Here is a 13,559-nt window from a genome sequence, read left to right as displayed (position 1 = left end):
GGGCAAAACGCTGGCAACCAGGAATGAGTTAGCTGGAAAAATTTTAATGTCCAATAATGGACCAACTATGCTGGTATTATAAATTTACACATTTGGGACAAATATTTCAGGTTTCCTATGGAAATCAACATCTGTTTCATAAGTGGTATGTTCTGAGTTGTTAGTGGAGAGATGGCGTGGAATGCCATTAGTAGACAAATAAGTTGAGTGATGTCTTTAAAAGTAGGAAAGATCACAATGATAATGATAACCTACAACCTGTTTTCCAGTCTTTGACCGGGGCAGGGATGTAATGAATGAATCAGATATAGGCTGTTATTACGATGGGGTTGCCACACCCAAAGTGATTTATATTAGTGAGTGACAGATGCTATGAAATGAGTATGGAGAGTGTTGCTGGAATGAAAGATGACTGGGGAAACCGGAGTACCCGGAGTAAAACCTGTCCTGCCTCCGCTTTGTCCAGCACAAATCTCACATGGAGTGACCGGGATTTGAACCACGGTATCCAGTGGTGAGAGGCCGACGCGCTGCCATCTGAGCCACAGAGGCCCTAGGAAAGATCACAATATGAAGATAAAATTGAAATTCAAGAGGACAGATTGGAGCAAATATTTTTTTTTTATTTTTTTTTATAGGCAGGGGAGTTAGGAATTGGAATAACTTACCAAGGGAAATGTTCAATAAATTTCCAATTTCTTTGAAATCATTTAAGAAAAGGCTAGGAAAACAAGACAGGGAATCTGCCACCTGAGCGACTGCCCTAAATGCAGATCAGTAGTGATTGATTGAAGTGTTGTTCATGAAATATAAACTCATATAAGTGAATATTTTATTGTAATTTATTATTACTTAAGAATTCCACTTATAAATAAGTGCTCTCTATGAATTCGGCCCTAAGTCTTGTGCTTTAAAGGAAGGACAATTACGGGAAATGCTGCTTTGAATTTCTTCTTCCCAATGCCCCACTTATCTACTACTCTCCCTTAGGAGTGCTGGGTTATTCAGTGCATTCTTCTGCATTGCTAGTCAACTGCACAGCATGTGCAAACAGCCAATACTGTGTGGTCCTAGGTTGCATCATTTGCATACCCATGTGTGCACTCCATTCACTAGTAAAGTTTGTGATCATTTCTGTACACCCCATGCATTTCCTTGGGAATTTTAAATACTAATATTAACTCACTTCATTGTTAACGTTTTGTTATGAATGCAGTGCATTACACCACAGCACATAAGAGCAATGAAGCAATTACTCTTAGCAATTAACGAAATGGTTTAGGAACAATATATGATGGATCCTCTCTTACATTATTGGGTATTTTATGACCCTAAATTTTCAGCGCGCGCGTGCACACACACACACACACACACACGCGCGCGTATCCTGAGTCTACCCAGCGTTTACGTCTGTACAACAAAGTCAGTCTGAGAACAGACCACTGTTAAGATAGTCTCCTATGAGAGCTGACTTCTTCCTTACAGAATACTGTTGATCACAACTGACAGCTCACTGCATTAGCTTTGCTGCACATTGATTCAAATGGTTCAAATTATATAAAGAAAAGTAATTCAATACTCGCCTCATATCAAACGCAAATGAAACAGCGGCACAGATGACTACAACGGCATCCATAACATTCCAAAACTCTCGCAGGTAAGAACCAGGATGTAAGATGATACCAAGATCAAGAATCTGAAATGAAAAAAGAACCCACATTATCACTTGCATCTACAGAATATATGAAATCCTCCTTTACACCATTTACCTTGTAACAGCACTGAGTGATCAATTCCTGCCCTCCTTTTCTATTATATTTCTTTTCCTATCTCATCCCACTGATTAAACTGCTGGATGCCACACTGTCTACTTCATTTTAATGTGAGATTCCAGTTTCAGTATCTTCTTACCAAATAAAAAACGAAACCCCATAGTGCTCCAGCCGAAATGGGCTGAATGGTTATTCTTGGCTTTCTAGATCAGGGCCACTATCTCATCATCAGATAGCTCCCTAATTGTTTGTCATGTAGGCTGAATGAACCTTGAACAATCCCTCAACTCCAGGTAAGAATCCCTAACCTGGCCATGAACTGAACTTGGGGTCTCCCAGTAAGAGGCAAGCTTGCTACCTCTACACCACAAGGCCAGCCAGTATTTTCTTACACATCTTATAATTCCTACACTATACATTTTCAATACATATATTTAGTAGGTACTCAGTCCAAAGGCAGGTTGGATCCTCAATAGCTCTACCATCTGCAGTTATAGACAGTCCAGACTTCATTAAAGAGGCAGTCTTTGGAACTGAGTGAGATAGTTTCCTGTTGTTTTCCTTGCTGAACCAGAAGGTGCTATTACATATTAGTTTACCAGGCCCACTGGATTTTCAGATACTAACTGATCCAATAAACAATACTTTCACAGAGCAAGTTGACCGTGTGTTTAGGGTCGCACTGCTGTGAGGTTGTATTCAGGAGATAGTGGGTTTGAATCCCACCGTTGGCAGCCCTGAAGATGGTTTTTGGTGGTTTCCCATTTTCACATCAGGCAAATGCTGGGACTGTACCTTAATTAAGGCCGTGGCTACCACCATCCGAATCCCAGCCCTTTCCCATCCATCTGTCAATGAAAACCTTTGATGTGTCAGTGCAAACTAAAGAAGTAGCAAAAAAAAAAAAAATACTTTCACACCCTTTGCAACAGGGACTAGCGGCATAAGGAATGGTTTTGCTAACACTGTTCATACTTCAGTCATTGTCAAAGCCTAGGTTGAGATTAAGACAGGTCAATTAAAGTAACAAACTTAATATAGCCCATACCACAAGATAAAGCACCGTAAACACAACGTATTACTTACATATTTAACAACTAACATGTATGTGCTCAAAGTTCAATTAAAGTCACTAAGATTTAGGCCTACACCTACTTTGAAAGGTGAAATGAAAGACGAACTAGAAATAGACTAAGTAGAAAAATATTTTCATTAGAAAACCGCTATGATAATGTAATTAAATACAATTAGTAAATGTGGTGGAATATGAATGTAATCCATAACTATCATAAATTGACAAAATTTAAATTATAGACTAGTGTATTTTTAAAACACTGAGTGCACTGGGAACATCAGCGTAAGGACACAGAGATATATACTCTCTGGAGAGAACAGCTGTTCTTCTCATTGGGACTTTCGTTGTAATGAATAGATATGCCATGCTGTGCAGCAGAAGCATATCCAAGTTACTAGTGGCTTTACATCACACCGACACAGATAGGTCTTATGGTGATGATGGGATAGGAAAAGCCTAGGAGTTGGAAGGAAGCAGCCGTGGACTTAATTAAGGTACAGCCCCAGCATTTGCCTGGTGTGAAAATGGGAAACCACGGAAAATCATCTTCAGGGCTGCCGACAGTGGGATTCAAATCCACTATCTCCCGGATGCAAGCTCACAGCCACGCACCTAACTGCACGGCCAACTCGCCCTGTATATATATTTCGTAGAGTGTTCAGAACATAACAGTTGGCGACTGTCAATTGTCCACCAAAAATATATACTGCTGTTTTGACACAATTTGGTTATACCCAGTAAAATGGATGCAGAACAATTTGCTGTACTATTAGATTCAATCAACAACAAACCCTGCTTACTCAGTTTATAACAACATTCCAAAGAGAATCAGGAAGAGAAGTCTTGCATTCCAGTAACTGTTCAAGCATACAACTATTTAAAAATTTTGATTCTAGGAAGGAAAAATTTGCATGCTACATGGAGAGGTTTGAGAACTACATAGCGATGAAAAATATCACAGATTAGGCAAAGAAAGCAGAGCTACTATGCATCTCTATAGGTTCTGTGCTTTACAACAGTCTCTCTGCATTTCTAGGCCCAAAAAAAAACTATCAGAACTCAGTCATTTATAGATCTGGTTAAACTGTTCGCCCAAATGCTTGTTCCCAAGAAAAGTGCCGTTGTTTCTCAGCATTATTTTTTAAATGTCTATCAGAAAGAGGGACAGTCTATCGCTGATTTTGTTGCCACTCTTCATCGCAATTTAGCTGAGTGTGAATTCTCAGTCAAGTGCCAATGTTTACGTACAGTTTCAATTTCGGATGTGTTTCTAACAGCCCAGTTCATAGGAGGTTTATGGGATAAATGGTTATGCGAACAGCTACTGCGATCTAATGTCACCAGTTTTGATGAAATCCTAGCTAAGGCAACATTACTGGAAACATATAGAACTGAAACCAGGCAAGCCTCTTCATCGGCATGTGAATTCGACAACAGCGATACATATAAGGTTTTTTTGTTATTGCTTCCCGAGCTATAACAAGAGTAACCATTCGTCGAGCCCTGACCATTCCTACAACACACGGTCACCAAATGAAAGTATCTGATATAGTCAATGTTCTCTCTCTAGTCGAAGAGTCAGACCTGATTTCAGAAGATTAGGGATTGATAACCTCTGTTTCTGATGTCCTAAGCAGAATCATTGTGTGTCAGAATGCCGAGTCAGCAGATATGATATTAAATGTGAATTTTGTGAAAGAGAAGGTCATCTTGCTAAGGTGTGTATCACCAGCTTAATGCAAAATTTCAAATCCAAAGCAGATAGTTCCAGCTCAACTAAATCAATTTCAGTTATCCCATGTGATACCCAGGATAATTCCTATGGTGTGAGTATAGCAGAATATACTTTTTTCTCCATCACATGTAGATTTATTTGAAGTTACTCCTGACTCTGATAAATATGTAGTTACTGTATCACTAAACAACAAGACACAGTGTTTTGAAGTTGACTGTAGTGCATGGCCAATGGCCATAGCAGTGTTGAAACACCGGATCCCGTGAGATCTACAAAGTTAAGCAACACTGGGGGTGGTCAAGATTTAGATGGGTTGCCATACGCTATTGGTGGGCGGGTAAGGGAATGGAAGAGCAGAAAGGAACTGGCCACCCTACCATACGTAAACTCCGGCTCAGGCACACCTCCGCAGAAGTTCGGACCTGCCTTCGGGCAGAATACACCCTTACCTTATTGGTGCACGTTTTACTCTGCTTCCTGAAGATGCATTTGATGAACTGGATCTAAGTTTACTCTCACAACAATCTGAAACTGCCTTTCGTTCATATTCAGGCAATATTATCACACATATGGGTAAGGTAACAGTCTCAGCTGTATATAAAGACAAGGAAATCCTAGATCATATATATATTGTCCCTAAGGGCTATTCAGCATTACTTGGAAGATTGTGGAATAGGAGACTTGGTATTGAATTAAAGAAAATAGATGCTAGCAAGGAAACTCCACTCATGTCGTATCCAGTTAACACTCTCTCTTCAGTTGATGATATAATTAATGAATTTTCTGATGTTTTTGAAGAGAGAATTGGACGTGTTCCAAAATTTCAAGTAAAGTAACAGTTACGTGAAGGAGCTAAACAAGTATTTACGTGAGAACGGGATGTTCCCTATGCACTTCGTGAAGGAGTTGAACGAGAGCTAGACTCACTAGAAGCAGCTGGGGTCATATCTCCTGTATCATCAAGTGAGTGCGGGTCACCGTAGGTCATCATTCCCAAGCAAGATGGAGGAGTTAGATTATGTGTTGATTACAACTGTAGAGTAAATGGGAAACTTGTTGCTGCAAATTACCCCATAAGGTGAATTAATAATTTGTTGAACAGCCTACGTGATTTCAAATATTTTCGTAAATTGGATTTGTTCAAAGTATATCTACACTTGAAAGTTGATGATGAAAGTGCTATAATCCAGACTATATCTACACATCGTGGAACATATAGAATGAATCGTCTAAGTTTTGTAGTTAAAACAGCGCCATCCAAATTTAACTGAATCATTTCACAAATCCTCAGGGGACTATATGCTAAAATTTAAAATACTTTCTGCTCTGTTCTTGAAACTTCTCCTTTTTATTTACACCTAAACAAGAAAACATTATATTTAAATTTCTAATCTGTGATTCAAATATCTCATTCATTCCAATAATTGTCAATTAACTTACTGCTATAGTTCTAAGACCTTTCATATAAATCGGAATTTTTCCTCTTAATCCCGTCTGACCATGCAGGCTATTTTTAACCATTAAGTTCCTTTAAAATAAACAATCAACAAACCAACTTTGGACACATTTTTTACAAAAAAGATGACAACTAAGATGACTAGAGAATTTTATTTTTACCTACTTCAGTTTCAGCTAGTACCAAATCTGTCAAAATTAAAACAACATTACATTTGTCTGAACTAAACAAACATGTCCTTGCTCCTCTGCTTGCTGCTAATGACCTTACGAGGTGAGCTGCTACTTGTTCACATATTGCCGGTTACATAATGTAGGGGAGGGGAGGAGGAGCGTGTCAACGACCGGAACTATTTCTTTTGCTCTCTCTTATGTGATTTTACGCTCATTTGTACATCGCATTTTCTTCATTCAGCAGTTCATTTAAATTATTCTCATTATTGCTTTTCTGGTCTACATACCTAGGTATATACATATTTTCTCTAGAGCGTCCATTAACTTTTTTTTTTTCGTTGTCGTGTGCAGTATTTCCATATCTTTATCTATTTCTGTAAAATTATCATTGTACTCCTCCATGTGTTTACCCAGTGCTAAGAACCTTTTGTGTCTTATTGCATTCACGTGCTCCTTGTTTCTAGTCTCCACACTCCTACCTGATTGTCCTATATATTTCTTTCCACAACTTTGGCACTTAATGCAATATACTCACGATTTATCGAACTTACTGGAGCTATTAATCTTATGCGAATTGAATAAAATGTCCTTCTTGTTAAAAGTCTTTTTAATTCCATACGAGTGTCTGTTGTGGAATGTTATTACCATCACATTCTTCCTTTCTTTCTTTTCTTTTTCCAAAGTTGATCTGTGTTTATTTATTAACTTGCTCTTTATTTTGTGTACATATTTCTTCGAATGTCCATTTCTTTTCGCAATCTCATATATTGTATTCATTTCTTTTTCAAAAGCTTGTGATTTTAAGGGGGATTTAAGGGCCTTACTGATCATACTGTAAAATGTTGGGGCTGTACCTTGATTAAGGCCAAGCAGGCATATCAAAACAATTTATAATGAATGCTGGGGAGCAGCACAGATCCTCTAGTTATTATTTAAACTATTTGAAGAAGCAATTCAGCAGAGGCTGTGAACATCCATAGTAATTTATTCTCTGTAATAAATTACTGTTGTATTAAAAGAGCAAGTGGTATAAGAGGAAGGATGAGATCTGCATATTTCCCATTATTAAGTGACAAACTAGTGATTAAATATCAAAATAATGCTGTACACTGTAGGTATTTCTTAATAAAAAAAACATCAATAATGAAAGTCATAAAACCCTTTTAAAGAATTAAAACAATTTCCTCTTTTTATATTTTTTAATTCATCTTGGTACGTAACCAAAAGAAGATTTGCACAGCAAATGATAACACATATAATTTTCATTCCTATTACTGTATTATGTACTGGAGTCTTTGATTCATGTGACAAGTGGAAATGTTAGCTCAAAAATCTTGACAGTAACTTCTAACTAACAGAGACACGTTTTGAATCTCACCAATGCACATGAGATTATTGAAATTGTTAGTCATATTAATGTGTTTTTAGACTCCATATACATGGAAATCATGAGAAATTTTTATCTGGATAGCATTTTCATTATACAACCACTTGCTACACTTTCTTTTTTCATAAAAATTATTATAAATAATAACAGTATGGCTGATTTGACACCATATAGCCTGCCTGCATTTCAATTTTGATGTTCTGTTTTACTCTACCATACGATAAAGAGACTGGAACTCTAGGCGATTTTTGACTCAGTTTTAATTAATTTTGCCAGTTGAACACCAAATATATCACCAGAAATCTTTTACATGCCAACAACATACAACATGAAGTGTCCAATGGAATTTTTTCTGCCCTTCAATCTGACTCCTGCTAGATATGAAAATATGATCTTGAGATCCAGAGGCCAAAACTAACACTTAACCTGAGAGGGAGCATAAAAATCACTGCATATAGCTACACAGTTTGGGCTGTATAACTGTTGGCTTTCAATGGGGACAGGGTGAGTTCAAACCCCACTGTCAGAAGCCCTGAAGATGGTTTTCCATGGTTCCTCATTTTCACACCAGGCAAATGCTGGTGCCATGGTTGCTTCCTTACCACTCAGCCTTTTTCTATCCCTTCATCACCAAAAAGCTGGCTGAGTTGGCAAGATGTTAAAATACTAGCAAAGAAATAAACCTCTAAATGCAAAATGAAATGATGATCATTTTAATGTGCTACTGTTTTGAAGATATGATATATTTATATTCTTCATATTACCTTGAGTATCATTTCGATGGTGAAGACTCCAGTGAAGGCATAGTCGAAATAGTCCAGAATATCATTACGTTTCGACTTTTCGTCCACAGGATCTTCAGCTGCCAATGCTATACTACTGAGACTGATAACTACCATAATGAAGAAGTCAAAATACTTCATGTTCACCACCCAATGGGCTCCACGCCGCACCCTGAAAAATTTAAGCAAATTAGAGCAAAATCATACTATGGTGAATCATATGAGGTGAGGTAGTTAATACTTGTAAGTCTTTATGATATTTTAATGCAAACAAGTAGTTAGTACTTTCATCTAAGAATCAGAACATCTAAATAACCTATAGTATTTTTCAATTTCTTTTTAATATTATACTTCCTGCACAAGTTTGATTGCAGAGAGTGACGGACATCCACATTCATAGTATTAGCTATTTTTGACAGATCGTGTTTAAATGGGAGGTGAATGATAAGAAGGAAACCCGAAAAATACACGAAAGAAAGAAAGAAAGAAAGAAAGAAAGAAAGAAAGAAACCTATACTGAAAATACATTGGTCTCAAATTACTGCTTATAAAGTATAAGTTGAATTAGATCATAGATCATTCCAAAAGTATAAATATTTCTACTGATCTTACGGATTGGTTGGTGAGAAAATGAACATGGACGAATATGGCAACATTGGTTTGGGTCCCGTCATATCTTCATCTTCCTCTTTCTTCTCTTCTGTCTTCTTGTTGTTATTCTTTCCCTTGCTGTAAAAATCAAATTTAAAAATTCTACCAAATACACAAATGAAATTTTCTAAAAAATGTTATGTTGACTACACATAAAATTATTTCATTACATGCAATAAAAGAAATCATGATTTTTAAACTTAAGAAATAAGTTTCCTGGCAGTGCTTAGTGACAGAATTTTACAAATGCTTTTCTTCGAAATAACTCTCCAAATATCAAAAACGAACCAAAAAAGGAAACAAACAAGAAAACAGCAAAATTTGTCATACACATCAGCATTAAAATATTAGTATTGGATAAATATAACAAATTGTAGGCTACTCATATTTAAAAGCAAGATATAGCCTCCTCAAAAAAGATGAATGTAAGTCAGCAGCACACTAGTACAGAGTAGCATTTAATTCTTCTTTTCATATTATGTAATTCTTAATTGTTTTCTTTTTGAAGGAAGTTTTCTGTTTTACTGGTTGGAGCTATTAAAACCATAATCATATTTTACACAGATTCTGGATTGATCTTCCTGGATATAATACAATTTGGATGCAATTCAAATTTATAATGTTAATATATTTATATTTTATATAAAGAAATACAACAATCTGAAATAAATTCATAAACTGGGTATAAACTCAAAAGTTTATGGCTGCTAACTGAAGTACCAGTTCAGTACTGTGTATCCTGTCATTGTATATACTGTACACACTGTACAGGTACAGAACTTTTTGACCCTCTTCCAGTAAGTTACCACTGAAATAGTGAGTATTTAGTTGATTGTTAAATATGTTCACAAATTAATGTACTCACAAGTTCTGTGTGGGTGAGGGCGGACAAATCTCCACCTTGGGAGGTGAGCCGCCCCCACCCGTTAACGTCAAGTTCTCCATTTCTTTCTCCAGTTCCTGCTGTTGTTTCTGAAAAAGTATAAAAATGTGTTTTATAAGTTCGTATAAGGCAGATCAAAACTTTCAGGAAATTCAGAAAGTCAAGTAGATACTTCATATTACCTCTTTGTCTTCTTCCTCCTGTTCCTCCTCAGCGGCAGTCAACTCTTGTGCATTGGCTAAATTATCTACAGCGATGGCCAAGAACACATTGAGCAGGGTATAGTTGCCAAAGAGCACCAGGATAATGAAGTACAGAGAGTAAATCATGCCTCCACTATCACTGCCCCCTTGTGAACGGATACCCTGATACATCACTTCGTTCCAGTCCTCACCGGTTAGGATCTAAAATATGTCACATTATGGTAAATAAATAATGGATATATAAAATTAATTTCAAAAACAAAAATGTTTCTTCATTTTCAGTAATCCTGCATTAAAATGATATGTTTTGAACTTGCATAATGTTGGGAAGGATGTTTTTATGCAGACTTTATAAAATATGGAAATGAAAAGCCTTATCACAGCAGAACTTTCTGTATATCAACTGGTATTAATTACTTCGATGGCTTTGATCCCTCTAAGGGTTAAGATCAGTTCATGCTGAAAGTGTATTTGCTTCTTGCTAATTTGCTTGGCTCGCCTGGAAGGATGTGGGTTTGAATCCCCGGCAGAAAGTTGTAAAATTTAAGAAACAAGATTTCCACTTGGCGTTCACTTGGCGTGCACCAAAAATTAGTACCAGGTTAATTCCTGGGGGCCAGGTGTAAGAGCTAATCACTCTACCCCATCAAGTGCCGAGGTTACGGACAGTAGAAGCCTTCACCTTCCACCCCTCCAAGTGCCTTTTTGACCTGCACGGTGATGATTTTGCTTTTTTTTATAATTAAGATATCTAAGGTATATGTTTACTGTTACACACCTTAAAGACTACAGCAATGGATATTGTATCATTTAATCCCTTGCTAGTAACAGATTATATTATTAATACTTGATAGAGCTGAGAAAATTTTAAGATTCATATAGATATTTCCCAACATGATTTCAGTTCACAAATTGTTGAGTGACCATGAGAATCCTGAACTGTAAATGAAAGCCAAAAGTACATACTACTCTGCAAAATACATTGACCTACAACAATATTGTGAACAGCACAAATCAGAATCTGTAAAATGCCATGACCTATGTAAATTTATATCTAATATAAGAAATTGTTAGATATATTTATGGTATCATAATATCATTACATCACTATCATATCAAGTCAAAACAATCATCAAAGAGATTGGTACTAAAATAAATAATACAATTTTGTCAGTATGTGAAGTCACAATACATCCCCATCAAAGATTAAGGCGACTGGAGGTTTGACAACTTGCTGACTTCTGGTTGTCTCGGATTGTCATGCTGGATCCCCAGAGAGTTCTTCTTGAGGTGGTCCTGTATTTTCTCTTGCTCCATTGTTGTACATCTCGGGCAACAGAAGCAATTCGGAGTAGTGTCAAAATCAGAGTACCTAGCCATCGTTGATGAATTCTTCATTTGAGAAGTGTTTCTCGTAAGAAGATCTTCTTTTCCTGCACCATCTCTCAATAGGATTGGGGTCTCAACCTTCCTATATGACTGCGCTTTTAGCCAGACATTGACATGAGCTGTGCAAAATAAAATTCAGTCACCTTTCTTTTAAGAGTGCTGTGATTATGTAGTTCACATGTTATTTCTTGTCTACAGAGTAGCTGAACCTATACATCCTGCAATACCGGAATTAAAAAATTCCTGCACATTTGGCGATTTAAAACTTGAGACGTGAGGCACTCATGACTGAGAGTGGCGAATTATTATAGAGCAAAATTGCTTCTCAATGGTCACTACGATCCTCTGCACAAATAGTTTTTTGCTTATTCCAATGGTCTTCTCAGCCGTGCAATTACTTCAAGCATAGTGAGGAGTGCTTGTAATTAGTGTTATATCTTTAGAGGCACAAGACTGTCAGTATTCCCAAAACACGAATGAAACACTGTCAGGTACAATTTTGACAGGTATCCAAATCTACAGAACATTTCCTGGAGTGCATTAAGAACTTCAGCAGAAGATTTATTGCATAGTGGTCTCACTTCTAACCAGTGTAGAAGGTAATCAATCAAAACCAAGTAGCTGCTACTCTGAAAATCCGAAATATTAGTTCCCACCTTGCTAAACCTTAACTTGGGTATTGTATGAGAAAGAGATCCTCTTTATAATCATGATCTGCAATTTTTCACACATGCAATTTTTTTTTAAGAATCCTATATCTTCACATATATTTGGCCAGTAAGAGAGACTACCAATGTGGCCCTTGTGTAATCCCTCTATGATTCACGATTGCAGTGATACCAGAACTATGATTTTCTCTTCATTAAACCACATTCCTGATTCTATATGCAAGTCTTGATATTTCTTATAACATAAAAGATTCTTTTGTAACTTGTCTTCACCAGGCCATCCATTTTGAACATATTCCATCACTGTTCTAAGAGTTGAGTCACTGGTCACTCCAGTGCAAAACTTCATCCTCTCTCCAGGGACAATGGCAGATGCCTAGACAGAGAATGCACCATTTCCAACATCTCAGCATCATCTTCAGTTAATTTCAAGTTTTTTCTGAACAATATATCTGCAAAATGAAGGTAGGTGCTAACCTGGAACATAATATAAATTAAAACTGATATTTAATCTGCTTTAGACGTAAAAGCTGTAGCCTTACAGAGCCAATTTTGCTCACATATTTTATTCATAACAGGAATGAGAGACCTAAGGTCTGTTTGGACGTCCGCTGGTATTCTATACATTCATTTGTAGAATTTTTGCGTCCCAAAATATATATAGATAGATTAAAGTTATTTTACACTTTGACTGCAATTCAATTTGCAATCATTCATTGTACTAGATGAGCCTCCATGGCTCAGGTGGCAGCACGCTGGCCTCTCACCGCTGGATACCGTGGTTCAAATCCCGGTCACTCCATGTGAGATTTCTGCTGGACAAAGCGGAGGTGGGACAGATTTTTCTCTGGGTACTCCGGTTTTCCCTGTCATCTTTCATTCCAGCAACAATCTCCACTATCATTTCATTTCATCTGTCAGTCATTAATCATTGCCCCAGAGGAATGCGACAGGCCTCGGCAGCTGGCACAATTCCTATCCTCGCTGCAAGTTCGGGGCTTCATTCATCCCATCCCTGACCCAGTCACTGACGAGAAAGCAGGTTGTAGGTTTTCATTGTTTTCATTGTACTAGAGACACATTCAACCAATTTAAGGTATCGCTATACTCCTGGAACAAGCAGCATCCAGTATAATTTTCTGAGGCATTGCACTGCAAAATGATTTCTCTATTAGGGTCAAACAGTACCAAAGCAGAAGTTAAGGTATCACAATCTCATTATGTCACTATCATGTCAAATCAAAACAATATCTGATCAAAGAATTTAGTACTAAAATAAATAATACAATGGTCAGTATGTGATGACACAACAAGGTAAATAGAGATGGTGATTTAGGATGCTGACTGATTCTTTTATGATATTTACTATTTATATACATTTAAAT

General features: G+C 37.0%; 1 protein-coding gene across 1 annotated transcript in view; it reads right to left on the bottom strand.

The window, feature by feature from the left end:
- Positions 1 to 13,559, bottom strand: part of cac (cacophony) — a 778,098-nt gene that overhangs the window by 427,142 nt on the left and 337,397 nt on the right. Inside the window, 5 exon segments of the mRNA XM_068225468.1 lie at positions 1,584 to 1,696; positions 8,363 to 8,552; positions 8,993 to 9,109; positions 9,897 to 10,003; positions 10,097 to 10,318. Coding sequence (XP_068081569.1) covers positions 1,584 to 1,696; positions 8,363 to 8,552; positions 8,993 to 9,109; positions 9,897 to 10,003; positions 10,097 to 10,318 — 749 coding nt within the window.

The sequence above is a fragment of the Anabrus simplex genome, chromosome 1, assembly GCF_040414725.1.
Source record: "Anabrus simplex isolate iqAnaSimp1 chromosome 1, ASM4041472v1, whole genome shotgun sequence".
Classification (NCBI taxonomy): domain Eukaryota; kingdom Metazoa; phylum Arthropoda; class Insecta; order Orthoptera; family Tettigoniidae; genus Anabrus; species Anabrus simplex.
This window is presented reverse-complemented; position numbering and strand designations above follow the sequence as displayed.